The sequence below is a fragment of the Pan paniscus genome, chromosome 16 (genome assembly GCF_029289425.2).
Source record: "Pan paniscus chromosome 16, NHGRI_mPanPan1-v2.0_pri, whole genome shotgun sequence".
Classification (NCBI taxonomy): domain Eukaryota; kingdom Metazoa; phylum Chordata; class Mammalia; order Primates; family Hominidae; genus Pan; species Pan paniscus.
In genome coordinates, this window is record NC_073265.2 from 73,116,448 (window position 1) to 73,136,159 (window position 19,712).

Sequence of the window (19,712 nt, forward strand, 5' to 3'; positions counted from 1 at the left end):
TGGTAGTGGAAGCATCCCCAGCAGCAAGAGGGCTAGCCCCTGTGCACGAGCACTTCCATGCCTCTGCTTGCATCGTTTGCTATTGCCCCATTGACCAAAGCTAGTCACATAGCTAAGCCCAGTTTCAAGGAATAGAGAGAAGGAAGGAAGCTCTGAATGGAAGGAGCAGCAAAGTCATGCTGCAGAGGGAGTGCATACAGGGATGGGAGGAATTTATAGCCAGTTTTGTAATCTACTACTGTGGGATTCGGCATAATGAATTGGAGCCACTTGGCCAGTTTTTAGGGTTGAATTCTTATCTTTTTTTTTCTCCAGAGTTTACAGTGACTGTCAAAGAAACATATTGCTCAGTGACAAACCTTGTGCCAAATACCCAGTATGAATTTTGGGTCACAGCTCACAACAGGGCTGGCCCCAGCCCCTCTAGCGAGCGTGCAGTGTACATGACAGGTAATGGGCTACTCATTTCCTATAGCAGGGCTTTCATTCAAGGGGACACAGGAGTCATGGGTTTCTAGAGATGGCAGGGCTCTTGATTTCATTCAGAAGGGTAGGAAGAGCTGTGTACATTTTTTTCTTTTATTTAACACACAAAATCTACATGCCTAGTTTGACAGTGACATTTTCTTTTTTTTTTTTTTTTTGAGATGAGTCCCGCCCAGGCTGGAGTGTAGTGGCACGATCTCTGCTCACTGCAACCTCTGCCGCCTAGGTTCAAGTGATTCTCCTGCCTCACCCTCCCAAGTAGCTGGGATTACAGGTGTCTGCCACCACATCTGATTTTGTGTGTGTGTGTGTATTTTTAGAAGAGATGGCATTTCGCCATGTTGGCCAGGTTGGTCTCGAACTCCTGACCTCAAGTGATCCACCCGCCTCGGCCTCCCAAAGTGCTGGGATCACAGGCGTGAGCCACTGCACTCAGCCGACAGTGACAGTGACATTTTCTGAGGGTTGGTCTCAAAATATAAAAAACTGCTACTCTCGGTCACACTGACATTTAAACCTTGCAACCATCTTCTACTCCAGGAACATCTGGAAGGGATTCCCTGGTTTGCTTTTTATTGCACTGAATCTCTTTTGTGGGAGGAAGAAGGTGGCTGTGATGTTTGTCCATGGCTCTGAACAAAATGGCTGGAAATGAACACAACAGTTGTTCATCTCTCCCTTTCTCCCACATTTAGCACCTTCTCCCCCCATTATTAAAACCAAAGAGATAAGGAGCTGTGAAGAGGCTGTGCTGATTTGCTGGGAGTCTGGGAACCTGAATCCTGTGGACTCGTACACTGTGGAGCTGACCCAGGCTGAAAGTCCAGAAGCCTCGGGTGTAACTGAGTGAGTCATGAGGGCATTTGCTGGGCACGAGAGCCCTGACACCTGATACAGTGACATGGCTTAGGAAGTATATGGAGTCTGAAGAGAAGGTTGGCATTTTTGATACACAGGAATCTCAATTTTTGGTTGCTTAGTGTTCATGAGAAGTAGCTGGAATGCTATTACTGAAGGTGAATGACAAGTGAATGAATAAGTTGGTTGAACCTCAGGTTTTGTTGTTGTTGTGGTTGTTGTTTTAGCTCAAGTAAGGTTTCCCATTCATTCACTCATTCATTCATTCAACATGCACTGAGTGCCTGGGTGGTGTCAGGTCCTGTGCAAGGCACTGGGAACCAGATGGACAAATTTCCTGCCCTAATGGGGCTGACAGTCTGGTGGGGAAATAGACAAAAGGCAAGAAAACAAACTAATGTGTAAAATATACAGTGCTAGGAAGGAAAAAGAAATGTAATAAAACAGAGAATGGTGGTGGAGGTGAGGATCCACTTTGGATAAAGAAGATGTTTAAACTGAGACCTGAACATATGGGAAAGACTGAGCCCCAAGAACAGCGAATGCAGGGGTGCTTCGGGGGGAGGGGGCTGCATGGACACAGGCCCTGGGGCAGGAGTGAGCTGCTGGAGGAACTAAAAGACCCACCTAGCTAGAATTCAGAGAGGTGAGGGTGAAAGCCATAGGCGAAAACAAAAGAGATTGCAGCTGAATGTACAAAGAATGTTTCATCTATCACAGAAGACTGTCTGGAAGCTCATTTTCACCCCTCATTCTCAGAGAGCTGGAGGGGTTCACAAATTGATAAGGGTTGGACTCAGTGACCACAAGGGCTCGCAGAACCTATGAGTTTACAGCAGCCTATGATGGAGGAAGCATAGGTTTACCTCTGGTTTACAGAAGTTTGTGAAAGGGGATGAACCACCCAGGCAGGCCAGCACCAGCCACCAGGACCAGGGGCTCCCCTGCTGTGGAACACAGGGGTGCACTGACCTGGAGCTGGAGAAATGAAGAGGTGTTGGTGTCAATTGTTAGGGAAGCAGATTCTTCTATGCTAAATGCCAGGGTTGAAATGTGGCCATATGCCACCCATCCATCTGTTCCAGGTGGAATCTGTGTGTCCATGGCCACATGGAGGCTGACTTTGGTAATCCACTCTGGAGATACTCAGGAGTGGGGCAGTGTGTCCAGTGGTTCTGGCCATCCTAATGGTTCAGGTTTCCTTTGCAATTTATGCTGATACTTTAGGAGAACTTGACACCTGGGACCAACTCACAATGATGAGGTCATCAGAGGGCTGGTCAGTAACCTGAGAGATGACCTGAGAGCTGGTGCATATTCTTCCAGTACAAATCCAATCATGGCGACCCATTGCTGAAGAAAAGGCAAAACTCCTTCACAGGCTCTGGCCCCTTCCTGCCTCTCCAGCTCCTCCCACACCAGCTCCCCTCCCTCTCAAGATCCCACCACATTGGTCATGTTTCAGTTCCTCCTACTTTTCATGCTCCTTCCTGCCACAGGGCCGTGGCACATGCTTCTCCTATGTAGGAGACTCCTCTGTCCCTTTTTCATCCAGTTACCTCCTCAGCATTCTTCAGAGCTCTGCTCAAAAGCCATCCTCCCTCCACCATTATACACTACAGCACACTGTCAACTTGTCTTGGTTACCATCTTACATTCCTTCCAGTGATTGCCTGAAGAATGCTGCTCTTCCCATCTAGACTGTAAGTTCTATGAGGGCAGGAACTACATTTGTTTTTTCTGAGGGCCTCCCTATACAGTGCCTGGAACCTAAGGAGTTTAGTTAATATTTATTGAATGCATAAGTAAAAGTGCCCCTCTGGCCCAGAGCTGCAGCCTGAAGATAACCTGGACAACTTGGCCTCATCTGGGTGAGGGTGTTGTATTGGTAAATGGGCATCATCCTAAAGACTTCTCTTGCCCACTGGACTGACATGGGGTTGGCAACCGCAGCAATATAGACAGTGGCAATTATGAGCTTGTATTTCTGTATAGTACAATTTAAATACATTGGATTATTTCCAATAGGCAGCTGTTAGGGGGTTAACAGCAGTTAACACTTTCAGCTCTAGTCAGAATTGTTTGTTCATAAACATAAATCAAGGACCTTTTTTTTTTCTTTTTTGAGACAGTCTCACTCTGTCGCCCAGGAGTGCAGTGGCGTGATGATCTCGGTTCACTGCAACCTCCAACTCCCAGGTTCAAGCAATTCTCCTGCCTCAGCCTCCTGAGTAGCTGGAATTACAGGCACCTGCCACCACACTCGGTTAATTTTTGTATTTTTAGTAGAGACGGGGTTTCACCATGTTGGCTAGGCTGATCTCGAACTCCTGACCTCAAGTGACCCACCCGCCTCAGCCTCCCAAAGTGCTGGAATTACAGGCATGAGCCATTGCACCTGGCTGAATTGACGGCCTTCTATGGGCCCAGTACTGTACTAAGAATAGCGGCACTCAGCCCCTGACCTCAGAGACATTATGATCCTAACAGACGGACAGAGACACACTGGATTCTACTGCATGCACACTCCATGATGCAGTGTTAACCATATGCCAAGCACAGTGCTGGGTGCCTGGGAAACCAGAATGAGGGACTTGGAGAGGAGACAGCCACAAACACAAGAAGTAGCAATGAAGTGAGAAAAGCAGACCAGAGACTGTGGGAGGGAATGCAGAGGGGGAGCCAGCACTCCTGGCTGTGCTGCTGTTAAATGTGGGTCAGAGGACAGGAGTGCAAGAGTGAGTTAAACCTTCCAGCTTTGAAAGGGATGCCTGGTGCTTGGGCCTGGGTGTCCTAGCCCCATTCTGACTGCAGCTCTGCTTCCTTGTACAGGTCTGTTGTGGGCATCCCGACCTGCGAGTCCGTGGTGCAGCTGCAGCCGGGGCGGAGCTACATTATCTATGTGCGAGCCCTCAACATGGGGGGCCCCAGCGTGAGGAGCGAGCCAGCTACAGTCCACACCATAGGTCTGTGCCCCAGCCCACAAAGTCTCTGGGACCCAAAGTGGCCATTCTGTGGCAGACCCAGTGCTGCTATGACTTCACTGGGAAATTGACGAATATGCACAGATGTGGACACGTGGCAAGTCAGGCCAGAAGGAGTTCAAGGGTGTCCCATACTGCCCTAATTGCAAGTCAAATGGATCATTAAGAAGTCCTTCAATTCCTATTTCCCTTGGCAAATAGGTTAGAAATTCTTATCCATATACAGGCATTACAGCTAGAGGTAAAGAGCACAGCCTCTGGAATCAGAGGGGCTTGGGGTTCAAGTTTAAGTTCTATCATTTGCCAGCTGATTTCTTAACCACCTTGTGCCTCTGTTTCCTCATCTACAAAATGGAAATAGTGACACCTGTTTCTAAGGGTCATCGTGAGGACTGAAGGGGATACTAGGCACACAAGACTGCCCGATGAGTGTCAATTGCCATCCTTGTTAACTGGACGCCTATTACTAGGCCAGGTCCAGGCTTAGGTGTATCCCACACGAAGCTAAACCGGTGACCACCGCCCACATGGAGAAAGCAAGTGATTGGTTGCGGGTCTTCTGTGTGTTCCTCCTCCCACAGGAAGCTACTTTCGCCTAAACAAGGACACCTGCCATCCCTGGCTGACCATTTCTGAAGACGGACTTACGGTTGTACGAAGTGAAAGGAGAACCCCCGCCAGGGAGCTGTCACCCAGCGACACTCACTTCACCAGGTACTTTGTCAACCGCTCACAAGGGCGTTCTGTGAACTTCCCGAAGGTGCACTGTTATTCAGGTCAAATCTGAATATGGCACGGAGGCAGCCTCGAGGGAAAAGGAATCCTACAAATGAGTGAGGAGGGAGGAGCCTAATGGGGAGGGGACCCAGAGGAGTGTGGGCAAGAGGGGTCAGGCAGGTGCAGGCAGAAGAGCCCCCTGGGACGGTGAGGTCAGGAGAGGGCGCGGTCCCCTGGGAGGGCATGGTCCCCGGGTCCTAGGCTGCCAGAGCTGGAGCAGCCAGAGGTCATGAGGGTGGGACAGGAATTACTAGTGGAGGGTGTCCAAGTTCTTGGCGTTCTGAACGAAGAATTGGACAAAATGCACAAACAAAGAAAGGAAAGAGGCCAGGCACGGTGGCTCATGCCTGTAATCACAGCACTTTGGGAAGCCGAGGCAGGCAGATCACCTGAGGTCAGGAGTTCGAGACCAGCTTGGTCAACATGCTGAAACCCCATCTCTACTAAAAATATAAAAATTAGCCGGGCGTGGTTGCGGGTGCCTGTAATCCCAGCTACTCGGGAGGCTGAGGCAGAAGAATTGCTTGAACCCGCGGGGCGGAGATGGCGCCGCTACACTCCAGCCTGGGCAACAGAGTGAGACTCCTTCTCAAAAAAAAAAAAAAAAAAAAAGCAAGTAAAGAATGAAGCAACAAGAGCAGAGATTTATTGAAAACGAAAGCACACTCCACAGGGTGGGAGTGGGCCAAGCAAGCGGCTTAAGGGCCGGGTTACAGAATTTTCTGGGGTTTAAATATCCTCTAGAGGTTCCCACTGGTTACTTGGTGTACACCCTATGTATATGAAGTGGCTAAAGTGAAGTTACAAAGTCATTTACTGGGTGTACACCCTATGCAAATGAAGAGGATGTTTCCTGCCATGCTGAAATACAAAGCTATTTACTTGGACTTAGAAGGTTGGGGTTTTTCCGTTTAATTTAGTTCTAGGAAGTCCTTAGGTTCCCTGCCCCCAGACCCTGTTCTCCTCCTTCACAGGGGTCATGCTGTGGGCTAGTGGGAGAACAGAAACAAGGACCCAGGTCTGCCTCCAGTTAGCCCAGTGCTCTCTCTCCTGCACCGTGGTACCTTACAGCAAAACTCCTGATGGAAAACTGGCCATGGAGTGAGTCTGTTCCAAAGTTCAAGGCAGATAATTGCTTTGTACATGTACATACGAAAGAAGCCGGAAAGATCATGTTTGGAGAAATATAAGGAATTTGGTATGTCTGCAGTATAGGATCCATGACGGGAAGAGGTGGAAGATGAGGCAGGAAAGTCGGAGAAAGTCCAGTATACACACAAAAAGTTAGGATTTTATCCTCTATGTGGTGAGAATTATTGGAGGATTTAAAGCAGGGGAACAAGATCAGATTACATTTCAGAAAGATTCCAGTGCATGGTAGAACGTGAGCTGGGGAGGGAGAGGGAAAGGCAAAGGCAGATGGGAAACAAAGAGACCAGAGAGGAGACTATGGAGGGCTTGACTACGCAGTAGCGTGGGTGAGAGGAGCCAGGGGAGTCAACTGCTGTTGAGCACATAAAACCAACAAGGCTAGGTGCTCACCTGTTTAAAGGGCAACAGAGAGGGAGATGAGTCAGGGACTATCATATTGCCATATTTATAGAGTGCTTACCAAGTGCTAAATGTATTTCATCTCATGCAATCATCCTAACAGCCCTGTACTATTACCAATCCCAGTTGACGAATGAGAATACTTAAAACACAGAGAAGTAACTTGCCCAAGAGTATAATGCTATTAAGGGTTGAAGCAGGAATCAAACTAGAAGGTGAGCTTGTAGCCACTACATTATTCCCATCTTAGTTTTCCACCAGGGGGTTACCGGGTAGATAATGACTCTATTAACCAAAATGGAGATGTGAGAAGTATGTACCCCTCCCCACTACACCCCAAACTTTGGTAGATAAGAGGGGTGGGAATATGACTATTTCCATTTGGGACATTCTGAATTTGAAACAAGTGGAAATGTGAGTCTGGAGCTTGAAGCAGAGATGGCCTCATTTTATAGTTGAGGTAACCGAGGTAGAAGTTAACCAACATGCAACCTCCTTCCCAAAGCTTTGCTTGAGCAGTAAGAACTTGGGGTTTTGAAAGTAGAGAGAAAATTTTAAACTGAACAAGTCTTTCTAGGGATGTTGAGGGCTATATATATTTTGGTTAATGTAGGAGTCTCCTGAAGAAGGTAGAATATTCACTTTGGAGATACCAATATAATTTGATTTTCACTGAAAACCTTCCTCTGTTGATACTTTGCTGATGTAGAACAAAACATAACTCTAATCTTTGTCAGTATAATTGTTCCCAGTGCAACCGTGGAGGTAGATTTTAATGATCTGTGAGGAATGTGCTATCTTATTCTTCTTGGGCTGGCCTCTGAATTCCACCAGGAGTCATCCCTAACATGACGGCTACCTCAAAGGCCTTCCATGTTCATTTAGTACCTTAAGCAATGGTGGTGAACTTCAAGCTTATGGTTCCCTTAACCGTGCTGTGTTGTGTATTTTCAACCCTTTTCTTTTTTTATGAACAAGTGAACCAAACCTTTTTCTATAAAAGCCCCAACCATTTTAAAGAGCAAACAAAACTTGTTCTGTTGGTTTAGTGCCTCCTCCTCTCCCATTACCAAGCAGTATCATAATCTCTAATCTTCAGCATCAGCCCACTGAGCTTTGAGAGCTAAGGGTACTTTACAAGTGAAGTGTCCAGAAGCACCTACCACCACGTTCGTAGACCACCGACTGACTGATCCCAGCAACTGGCATCACTGACCTGCACAGCTAGGCTTGGGGCACCCCAGATCACACATGCTTCCACTTTCTAAAACCAGGTGTGTTGCTGTCATGGGAAATCTAATTCCAGTCCGAGGGCACCATTACTGGGAGGTGGAGGTGGATGAGCATTTGGACTACAGAGTTGGTGTGGCCTTTGCAGATGCCCCTAAACAGGAGGATCTGGGAGCAAATTGCCTCTCCTGGTGCATGAGGCACACATTTGCATCATCAAGGTAAAGTAAAATCTGGATACTCACAATTAAAATTTGCTTTTGAAAGATTACAGCAAGACCTTTTCACTAGCAATAATTAAGACACACGTTATATTTTACAAATATTTTAAGATATTTCAGGAGTTGCTGCCAGCCACTTTCCCTAAAGTCCAAGTAAGAGGAGAAAGAGCAGCTTTTCTTGAACTAAAAATAGCTAAAACTTATGGAGAATTATGTGCCAAGTACTCTTACATGCATTATCTCATTTACTTCTCACAATTGTGTTATCTCATTTGAAAAATCAGAATGCTGGGTGCAGTGGTGTGCACCTGTAGTCCCAGCTACTCAGGAGAGTGAGGTGGGAGTATTGTTTGAGCCCTGGACTTCAAAGCCAGCTTGGGCAACATAGCAAGACCCCGTCTCTAAAAAAAAAAAAAAAAAAAAAAAAAAACAAAACAAAATAAAAGAATAAAAATAAGAAGACCACCCCTCACAGCAATTAGATAATCCAAACGACATGGATTTGGAACTTGGATTCAAACTCAAGCAGTCCGGTTCCAAAGATTTCATTCCTAACCACTTAAGTGATAGATTTTTCATTTCTGTTCACCTTTAGTATTAAGCCAATACAGTTTGCTTTGAAGCCCCAGTTCCACCTTTTTAAGTAAATGTGGGCAAGAGGCTTAGTAGTTATGGCTAATTCTGGTTTGCTCCTGCTGCTGGGCACTCTGTCTTTACACATGGAGTAGTTCCATATAGTGGGAAAAAAAGTCTCACGAAGCCCAGGCCAATGAATACACTTTCAGACTTAGAAGGCCATGTTACAACCTTCCTTCACCTCAAAAACTGAAAAACAAGACCCCACACTGCTTTCCTATCACACCTTGTAAAATGGGGCCTCTGACCCTCCTTGATTTGATGAATCCTATTAATGTTCATCCAATGCTCTCTGCCCATGATCCTCTATCATGGTTATTTACACATTATGTGTCATGCCCAAGCATAAGTGGGAAAACCAACTTCCCCTCCGATAACAGATGAAGACTCTAATGAAATCTACTAAACCTCACACCCAGTTTGGGGAATCCAAGAATTACTATACACTGAGGCAGATACTTTATTTGGGGATTCTGCCTGAAGTAAGACTAAAGAGCAAAGTCTCTTCTTTAGAAAGGCAAGAACAAGGGGCAGAGTAAAACTAAGGGAGCATAAAGAAAGCCTAGAAGTCCACGTGTAGGGGGAATAAAGGGGGTAAGAAGACACAATAGAAGAGGGGTGGAAACAGAAGAATGACAAAGGAAGGGCAAAAGCTACAGGCCAACTGCTAGAGCCAAGCCAGTTTCTTACAGATGTAGGGTGTGTGTGTGTGTGCGCGCGCGCACGTGCGCACACGCACACACGTTACAAGTGGAGAATGAAGGTAAGGTATCCTAGGATAAGGTCTCCTAGCAGACTTGCATTTTTGGCTCATAGTATTAGACTCTATTGGTGGTAGCATAGAAAGTAGAAGAAACGACTCATATAGCTTCTGGCAGCTGCTTAGTTAAAATAAGGTGAAATGGGCTAGAGACAGGCAGGCTTCCTCTGACACGTTTAGATCATATTCCAAGTGTTTATCCCAGTAGCCTAGACTAGACTGTTGACACAAAGAGCTCTTCAAATATCTGTAGGTAGCAGGGTTAGGAAATTCCTGTGACAGGTTTTGATTTCTGCATTTTTCAAAGTACACAGGATGCAGAGCATGGATAGTGATATAGTATTGATTGGTAACAGGCCCACTGGCTCCCCACTCAATTTGAAAGTTTAAGAACTGGAGTAACTGTGCATAGAGGAGCTTATACCAAGAGGCCCATTTTATCACATGGAAAATCACAAGGTTCCCTGTTTCAAATGTCTAATCCAAATTTTAAAAACATGTTCTATTCCTATGCTAGTTTAGATGCAAGAGAGTTCAGGATGCTATAGGTAAATTTCTTAGGTTAAGAGGTTGCTAGAGAAAAAATGATGTTTGAAAAATGTTTCGGCCAGAAGCAGTGGCTCACACCTGTAATCCCAGCACTTTGGGAGGCCAAGGCGAGTGGACTGCCTGAGCTCAGGAGTTCGAGACCAGCCTGGGCAACACAGTGAAACCCTGTCTCTACTAAAAATACAAAAATTAGCCGGGCTTGGTGGTGCACGCCTGTAATCCCAGCTACTCAGGAGGCTAAGGTGGGAGAATTGCTTGAACCCAGGAGGCTGAGGTTGCAGTGAGCCGAGATTGCGCCACTGCACTCCAGTCTGGGTGACAGAGCAAGACTCCGTCTAAAAAAAAAAAGAAAAAAAAAAAAAAAGAAAATGTTTCTTAGGACAAATTTTAGAAAAGAGATAGTTTAGAGAATATAGTTTTAGAAATGCCTTGTCACCTTGGTAGTCATTTAATACTAGAAAATAGCAAAATCATAGGACTATGAATAAAATTAGTATGAAATGTTCTATAGTCAATCTATAGAATTACTGAAACTTTATTATGTCAAATTTAATTTTCAGGCATAAGTATGAATTTCTGCACAACAGAACAACTCCAGATATAAGAATAACAGTTCCACCAAAGAAGATTGGCATTTTATTAGACTATGAACATTCAAAGTTGTCATTTTTCAATGTGGACCTTTCTCAGCATCTATATACATTTAGTTGTCAGCTTCACGAATTTGTGCATCCCTGTTTTTCTTTGGAAAAGCCTGGGTGTCTAAAGGTACATAATGGCATTTCAATGCCAAAACATGTCACTTTCTATTAGAACATTCTGATGTCCAGTTTCCTGTCTTCCATGCCTACCCCTCTCGCAGCCACTCACGACTTAGCTGGCTGAACCTGGCATTTAAGCACCATGTGCCCAGCACAATTTATGGCTCATGCTATTACCTGACTGGTGTGCTAGCGCTCATTTCACCCAACCTGGATTCTAGTCCTGTGTGCTGCTACCTGTGTGCTGCTAGGATAGTCATTACCAGGCCCAGCTGTAAAATAAAGGCTCAGACTAAACGAACTCAAAAGTCTTTAAAGCTGTCAAACTATATTCGTGTATGTGCAAAATATCTTGAGTTTCCAAGACCTAGAGAGCTTGGGAGAGGAGGAGGGTAGTCTTAATGGCTCCAGCAGCACCAGTACACCCATGCATTTCATGAGTCAGCCAAGAATACACTTGAGAAGGCGAGAGGCTGTCTGTAGAGAACCAGGGAAGCTGTGTGCCCTTCTCAATGTCTTCTACCCTCGTTTTCCCAATAGTGAGCAGCACTGTGGTGAGGTCCCTTCCACTGTGTACTCTGCATAATACCCTGTTCCACTCCTACACAGTATGCACCACTCTCTAATTTTGAAATTACCTCTATAATGCCTAATTCCATGAAGGGAGGGACAGTGCCTGTTTTGTTCATTGCTAGATCACCAAGGGCTAACACATAACAGCTGTCACCAAGTATTTGTTGAATAAATTAGTATCTTCTTCAGCCACTGCTCTTTGGCCTCTTACTGCTCTCCATGTGAAGGATGGCAGGGCTCTTTCAAAACTACAGCAAAGGACCTATGGCCAAGAAATGGGAAAAAACCTAGAATGGAGGCAGCGTGAAAGAACAGAAGGGCATCTGTGGCATATTAGCAAATGCGCAACAATTTTTTAAAAGAAATTAACAGCCCACCAAAGGGCAAAGCTGAGCACGGGAAGGAAGACTGATCTCTAGCTAGGCAGCTTTCAGGCATCCTGCCTCACTGCCCCCAGGCCATTCTGTGAGCTCAATGCCCAACTCCATCAGCTACATTCCTGGTTCTCCTGTTCAAGTTTCCAGTTGCCACTTAAGCTCTGCACACACAGCATTTTCAAAGCTTGTGAGTGAAGCTGCAGAATAATTCCATTTGTGAAGCAATTACAATTCAGTATCATGTCCCACAGATGCCTCTAAACCCAGATATGCCCTAATCTCATCATTTAAGGTTTTGTGTTTAAAAAAAAAAGTCCACTTTTTTTTTTTCTGGCGAAACCCCGTCTCTACTAAAAATACAAAAAATTAGCCGGGCATGGTGGTGGGCGCCTGTAATCCCAGCTACTCAGGAGGCTGAGGCAGGAGAATTGCTTGAACCCGGGGGCAGAGGCTGCAGTGAGCCGAGATTGTGCCACTGCACTCCAGCCTTGGCAACAAGAGCGCAACTCTGTCTCAAAAACAAACAAACAAACAAACAAAAAACCTCTGATGTTTTCCAGCACATGCAAAGTCTGACAAACTGAAAGACTCTCATCTCCTACTAAACTCTGCCTACTCGTATAAATGGCAGCTCAGATTCCTGAATTAACAATTCACACTGACAATTTAATAACTCGTTATACACACACACACCTATCCTGCCAAGCTGGACTGTCTACTCTGAAACAAGGGACAGCAGATGTAAGCACAGAAATAGTTCCAGTTATAAACAATTAAAAGATACATATCATGTATATTTAAAAATGTTCTCGGCCGGGCGCGGTGGCTCACGCCTGTAATCCCAGCACTTTGGGGGGCCAAGGCGGATGGATCACCAGCTCAGGAGATCGAGACCACCCTGGCTAATACGGTGAAACCCCGTCTCTACTAAAAATACAAAAAAATTAGCCGGGCCTGGTGGCAGGCGCCTGTAGTCCCAGCTACTCGGGAGGCTGAGGCAGGAGAATGGCGTGAACCCGGGAGGTGGAGCTTGCAGTGAGCCGAGATGGCTCACAGATCAAGACTCTATCTCAAAAAAAAAAAAAAAAAAAGTTCTCAGCTACTGAAATAGAAACTACCAAGTAAGAAACAGGATATCACAGAGAAGGCAAGTTTGAATTCAGGGTTCTAATAGGCTTTATGGAATACTACACGTTAGTATGAACACGGATAAATGGATTAAAAACTCAACACCTATAAAGTTTTAATTAAATTTTTATTTGATCAAGAAAAAACTGTCTAGAATTGCCTGACATTTAAAATCCACTTAAAGCAGATTAGCAACTTCAAGCATCACAATTATTCAGCATAAAGAGCCTTTGTTGAAACATCTTTCTCATTTATTTAGAAGAAAACATCTAGAACAGAACCAAGCAAAACTTTTGTATTTTTGTAAAAAATCTCAATTCCTGAAACTACTATAAACAATCTACTGAAACTGTATTCAGCAAGGGACAGATTTACCTCAAGGCCATGTTCACCTGCAACCTGCTGATAAGTCTGTTAAAAAACAAAGCAAAAAAAAGAGTTTTTAAAAATTAGACCACTGTAGCCACAATCCCTAACACTGGACAGTTAAAACAAAAGTTATCAAAATCTGTTCTTTTCTTAGCTTTACCTGTATCACTTTATAACTCCTGAGAAAGTCATTCATACAAGCTGTGGCCTCCCCACCTTAACAAAGGGGAAAAAGAATATGTAAAACCACCACAGAATCTTGGCGTAAACTAACATGGGTTTAGTAATACAGAGTACAGTATTCAGGATTTAAGACACCCTTACAAGTCAGAATTGGAAAGTTGGTTTGAGACTTGCAATCTAAAATGACACTGATTTCTGACAAAATTAAATGACTTTTATTTAGAAAAGTGTGTTTAATAAATTACTTCCTGCTGGTTCAAATGACACACAATCACTTTGTATACTTCCAATAAGATATTTCTGAAGTGTATACTTGGTCAAAAGTAAAAAGCAGAGCAAATGCATGGGCAGTGGGGCCTTCTTCTTAATACTTTTCATCCTCCAAAATCTGTTAAAATCATCATCTTCCACAACTCACACACTGGAAGCTGTCCACAGCACAATTCACTGTGATGTGGCATTCTGTAAATAAGACTACATTGGTCTTGATGCAGGGAGGTTCAGCTACCAGACTGCACTATAAGAAAAGTCCTCTCCTCAACTTACCAAGACAACTTCGCCAATTTCTAGTCACCTTCCTATCAATTAGTAGAGCAAGATTCTCACATGTTCACTATGTCTTTCTCCAGTTTTCTCATCTATAAGTGTACTACTCCTATTTTCTATAGAAAGACGATGGAAAGCGTGTAATTGCTGTTGGTAGATAAGTAGGTCTTGAATTTATTTTGCAAACAAGACCTGTTCTATCTACCTTTTCATTTAGGAGGCTAAAAGCAGAGTCAGCTTGATTTCAAGGACTCTATTTTCTTAGTCTCCAGAAGAACATAACCAAATCCAGCTTTTAAAACACTGTCCTTTAACAAGTCAAGATACTCAAATAAAGATCATGTATAACTTCAAGCTATAGGAGATTAACTCTGTACATATGCTTGTTTCACTGTAACCAATGGTTAATTAATCTAAATGCAAGAGAAAAGTTTGTTATTTGGAAAGAAGACCCCAGCTGGTCAGCATCTTTTCTGTCATCAGGAAGTCCCCTGGAAGGAGTATGACTATGACCTGGGCACAACAACTGCCCCTAAGTTAGTACTTATTTTAGAGTTGCTAATGAACAGGTGGTGGTTCTTGTCAAGTATATCATGTCTGACTACTTTACTGCTTGTTTTCTGCTATCACCAGTTCCAGAAAAAAAAAAAAAAAATTAAGCCCAACTCACTAATTGATTGCTTTTTCATTTTCCCAGACTGTGACAGAATCATGGTTTTTAGCTCTATTTTCACCTTACTCAAATCCTGGAGGAATTAAACTATCATTTATTTGAAATGTTACAAATTAGCCTGCAGCTGATTCAAACAACATGTAGTCACTCAGACATAGCAAATAAAAATGTTTTGGTATATGAACTTGGATTCTAATCTTGCTGTCTCTACTACTCTCATTCCTAAGTATAAATGTTAGGTCTCTTGCTTGAAAGGAATTTAAGAGATGCCCTTGAATTCAAACAGACTGGATCGCAGAAAGGAATATAATCCATTCACTGGGAAAGTACACAGCCAACAAAACTGAGATTTCCCAACTATGCACTGTAACAATGCAGAAACACAGTTTTAGAGATAGCTTTACTGGGTATATACATCGCTCTTGGTAGACCCATCTATTATTCTGCCACCCAGAAAGATTCTTACCCTCCTACTTCCTTCCAAACATTCATTTAATTTAAAGGTGACAGGGACAGGGAGAGGGAAGGAAAAAACAAGAAGCACTATCCAAAAGTAAGAACAGTACTCTGGAGAAAGGTAAAAGATACTCAACACTGTTTTTTGTACCATTTACGATTTATAAATCAGCCACAGAGGCCTAGGCACCCAGAATGGACCTCCCCTTCCTTGTCTACCTAATGCCTGTATAGCTCCAAAATCACCTCTTGGAAACACTGCCTTATTCCTCCCCCTCCCAGGAGAGGTTAAGTGCCACACTCACCTCTTTTAGATTACTTAAGTGGCTATACTGCAATCATTGACTTGTGTCTGCTCCACTTGACTATAAGCAAATTGAAGGCAGGGTTTGTGCCTTCATAATCTCTGAATGATCTGAAGATGGAAATAACTGCTTTGTGCTTTCAGGGAGCTCATATACCTGCAAAGAGAAAAGAGACATCAAATTATCTTCCAAAATCAAAGGAAAAGCCTCTTTATTAGAAAGCAAAGCAGCTTTCAAATTTGTGTGTGCTTGGGGAGTAGAAGGAAACATTAAAAATATGAACCTGCTGGGCATGGTGGCTCACACCTGTAATCCCAACACTTTGGGAGGCCAAGACAGGCAGATCACCTGAGGTCAGGAGTTCGAGACCAGCCTAGCCAACATGATGAAACCCCGTCTCTACTAAAAATACAAAAATTAGCCGGGCATGGTGGTGGGCGCATGTAATCCCAGCTACTCAGGAGGCTGAGGCAGGAGAATTGCTTGAACCAGGGAGGCGGAGATTGTAGTGAGCCAAGATCGCGCCATAGCACTCCAGCCTGGGCAACAAGAGTGAAAACTCTGTCTCAAAAAAAAAACAACAACCCCAAAATATCAACCTTTCTTCTGTTCCAATACACCTTAAAGATCTGATACAGAGTCCCATTACTAATAGTGCTCCATGGTGACTTCTAATCTGGGAAGAGTGGGAGGGGACACAGAACAATCTGGGGATGGGAAAGATGTATGTGGTTTAGAATGCTCTTCCCAACACTGCAAGAGACCTTTGACATGTTTAATATTTATTATAGTTAGACTATACTTAAGAGAGCCCAAAGATCTTCAAAATGTATATTTTAAATGTTCTGAATCATAAATTTGGTTCATATGCCCTGGAGGCTGGTCAGTGAAAGCCGCCCCCTTGGCTACTGAGTAAGCTTAACTGTCAATCCTATATTTATAGCACAACATGAGTATTTGGCTTTCCGCTAGTTTCAGGATCTAAGACTTTATGGAATAAATTATATGCTATAAAGGTAATGTCAAATTAGGGACTTAGAAAGATCAAAGGTGATTCCTTTTCAAATGTCAAGTATCTTTAAAAGTCACTTTTAAAAGTGATACAAAGCAACAAAGTATTATAGCTCAGTACCTAACAACAGCCCCTCTCCCCCAAACAACTTTGGCCAAATTTATATATTATCTGTAGGGTGGAAATCAGATAAACAAACCCCTTGTTTGAAATTTCATCCTTTTCTTATAAAGTGATCGATGGCTAGAATTTTCAAACAGTGGGATCCTATGCTCCAGGGATCATTCTATGGTTCGTTATTGGAAACGTTTCTCTGAACGTGTAGAGCACTGATGAACATATAAAATTTTGACACACACAGGCACACGCAAAAGAAATACACGTTCCCAGCCCTTCAAAGAACCTCAAGCCAACTTCCCAAAAAATAACCACATATAACTATCTACCAAGGATTCCTACAGAAGGCATTTTAAACACCATTTACCTATTTATTATAAACTCAGCAGTGGGTATGTTTCTGTACAGTTATCCATTGAAAACTCATCTTAGTTCTGGAAGAGGGAGAAAAGGGAGATGGAATATAGAGGCTGTCACATGCTACTGGCTACTGGCAGGGGAAGGTGAGCAAGAGATGACTGGCCAAGAGAGTGAGAAGAGAAACTGCCTGTGGCTTGTCCATGTCCAAATCTACTAAATTGGTAGTCTTCTCTTCTTAGCCCATGATTCTCTAGCAGCTGGTCTGAACCACTGTCTGAAACCACTAAAAAAAAAAAAAAAGAAAAAAGAAAGAAAAAGAAAAAAAAAAAGCAACAAGATAAAAATAATACAAAATGGCTGGGTGCAGTTTTGTAGAGATGGGGTTTTGCCCTGTTGCCCAGGCTGGTCTCAAACTCCTGAGCGCAAGTGATCCACCCACCTTGTCCTCCCAAAGTGCTGAGATTACAGGTGTGAACCACCACAGCTGGCTGAGAAAAGTTTAAATCTCAAGTTATATATGTGTATTTTTGTAGAGAAGTATCCTAGCTGATTAATAAACTTTCCAAGCATAGAAAAATATCACAGGCCAGGCACAGTGGCTGACGCCTGTAATTCCAACACTTCAGGAGGCCAAGATGGGAGGATGGCTTGAGCTCAGGAGTTTGAGACCAGTCTGAGCAACACAGAGAGACACTGTCTCTACAAAACATTTTTTTTTTAATTAGCCAGGGTGGTAGCACACACCTGTGGCCCCAGCTACTCAGGAGGCTGAGGTGGAGGAGCTCTTGAGCTCAGGAGGTCGAGGCTGCCAGTGAGCTGTGATTGCACCACTGCACTCCAGCCTGGGTGACAGTGAGGTCCTGTCTCAAAAACAACAAGAAAAGAATTAAAAATGGACATCTGTTTGTGTTCTCTGTGCCTGGAATTATACAGCTACTGGAAATACAAGCTACTGTGCTTGTTGTTGCGTTTTTAAGTTGATACTTCTGCTTATGTCACAATCACAACAGCAGTCATTCCTCTACATAATCTAAAATGTCTTTGAAACATCTGCATAAAGTAGTTCTTAAAAGTTGGTTTCTGTGGGGGCTTCTGAAAGCCCTTCTGGGGGTTAGTGAAGTCAAAACTATTTTCATATGAACAAAAGCTCTTTGGAGTCCTCAATAACTGTTAAGTGGCTCTTGAGACCAACAAGTTTGAAAATTGTTTATATAGGAGTCAGGCACGGTGGCTCACACCTGTAATCCCAGCACTTTGGGAGGCCAAGGTGGGAGGATCACCTGAGGTCAGGAGTTCGAGATCAGCCTGGCCAACATGGTGAGACCCCTGTCTCTACTAAAAATACAAAAATTAGCCGAGCATGGTGGCACGGACCTGTAATCCCAGCTACTCGGGAGGCTGAGGCAGGAAAATCGCTTGAACCCAGGAGAGGGAGGCTATTCATGGCTTCCCCACAATGAACATCCAGTTAAATGAGCTCCTCAGTACTTCAGATACCCCCTATGTGATGTGAACAGTTTTTCAGTATTTGCTAATGTATGGTTTTCTGGGCCTCAGGCTCACTTACTTTCTTCACAGGCTTGCCACTTACCTACAACACATTTCCATTTCATAACATGAGAGAGATGACTGCAATAATGCACAAGACACTTAAGCCACACAAGCACCAAATGTAAGATTACTTAAAACAGCTGAGGTTTGACTGCAGTGCACTCTACAGAATCAGTTTTCTAGGGTGAGCACATAGCTTGCTCAGTGAACCCCAGGCCGCTCTGTGTAAATGTATGTAACAGGCAATGAAAGTTCCTTCTTCACATATTGTTACTACACATCTGTTGCTAAAAGGGAAATGACAGAGCGACGTGACAGACTCATCTCCATCTACAAACTATGGAAGATGTAGATGACTGACACAGTTCTAACTCCTAACACACACGGATTTTGCCTTTCATGGATTTATACTGTATGTAGATGTACATTACCACCCTTTTCACTCCTCCTTGCAACTCCCCGTCAACCTCGTAAAAAAAGACGAATTGTCTAGCAATGCAAAGAAACAGTATGGTGTAGAACAAATAATTCCGGGCTAAAAATGAAGAAATCGCGCTTTCACTCTCGGCTCTGTTATTAACAAGCTGTATAACTTTCGGCCAATCTCCCCTCATCATGCTTCGGTTTAAGCTAAAAGGAGGGAGATGACCAAGATGGCTTTGCTCTGCTTCTGACACCAAATGACCGCCAGCAGATTCAGGAAGCTTAAGAATTACCAACTCCGTGTGTGTGTGTTCTAAAATTAATGCAACAGGTGTTGCTGCCTCCAGCAGGCGTCACCGATTCAGAATGTCTGGGTTCTCGCAGGCCCTTATGGGACACAGGACAGCGCAACCTATGTGAAAACTGTAAACTTTAGTCTGGTGAGTGCATACTTCTCCCTTCCGCATTTATACTAACCTCAGCTCCGTGGGCTACGAAGCTTGTTCTTCAAATGAGGTGGAGAATTGTAAGCGCGATGAATGAGGCCCAAGTCGCTGGTGGCGCTGAACCCCCAAAAGATACACACCGCGACAGATGCAACGACCCCTCACCTCTACTCCCGTTCCCAGCCGCATCCTCTGAAACCTGATACGCCTGCCTGCCTACCAGAACGCTGCTGTCACTGGCTCTGCTCGGTGGCCAGAGACAGTAATCACGCCATGCGGCCGCCCCTCCAACGTCCCACCTTCCTAGTAAATCCACTCTCTTTCCGGCGGAAAAGCCCTTCTCGTTTCCTGCGCGTGAGAGGAAGTCCCGCCCCACGCAC

The 19,712-nt window shown here is 44.2% G+C and overlaps 2 protein-coding genes and 1 non-coding gene across 4 annotated transcripts in view; 1 reads left to right on the forward strand and 2 right to left on the reverse strand.

The window, feature by feature from the left end:
• FSD2 (fibronectin type III and SPRY domain containing 2) overlaps nucleotides 1–15,418 on the forward strand; it is a 34,642-nt gene extending 19,224 nt beyond the window's left edge. The window contains exons 7-12 of the mRNA XM_008968241.5: nucleotides 316–450; nucleotides 1,182–1,332; nucleotides 4,177–4,310; nucleotides 4,910–5,042; nucleotides 7,931–8,107; nucleotides 10,613–15,418. Coding sequence (XP_008966489.1) covers nucleotides 316–450; nucleotides 1,182–1,332; nucleotides 4,177–4,310; nucleotides 4,910–5,042; nucleotides 7,931–8,107; nucleotides 10,613–10,865 — 983 coding nt within the window. The 3' untranslated portion in view covers nucleotides 10,866–15,418. The remainder of the gene's footprint in view (nucleotides 1–315; nucleotides 451–1,181; nucleotides 1,333–4,176; nucleotides 4,311–4,909; nucleotides 5,043–7,930; nucleotides 8,108–10,612) is intronic.
• The window catches only part of WHAMM (WASP homolog associated with actin, golgi membranes and microtubules), an 84,142-nt gene extending 64,470 nt beyond the window's left edge, over nucleotides 1–19,672 (reverse strand). Inside the window, exons 1-2 of one of the 2 annotated variants that reach the window (XM_014341562.4) lie at nucleotides 19,364–19,672; nucleotides 15,424–15,579 (exon numbers count right to left, since the gene is read on the reverse strand). The gene's annotated coding sequence lies outside the window, so the exon portion shown is untranslated. Of the gene's footprint in view, nucleotides 1–15,423; nucleotides 15,580–17,656; nucleotides 18,137–19,363 lie in introns of those variants that run through there. The other variant, XM_034939304.3, reaches the window with a different exon arrangement.
• On the reverse strand, nucleotides 14,135–14,261 carry LOC112437340 (small Cajal body-specific RNA 15). Its single transcript, XR_003025963.1, has one exon. It is a non-coding gene; the product is annotated as a small Cajal body-specific RNA 15 (non-coding RNA).
• Nucleotides 19,673–19,712: the final 40 nt, after the last annotated feature.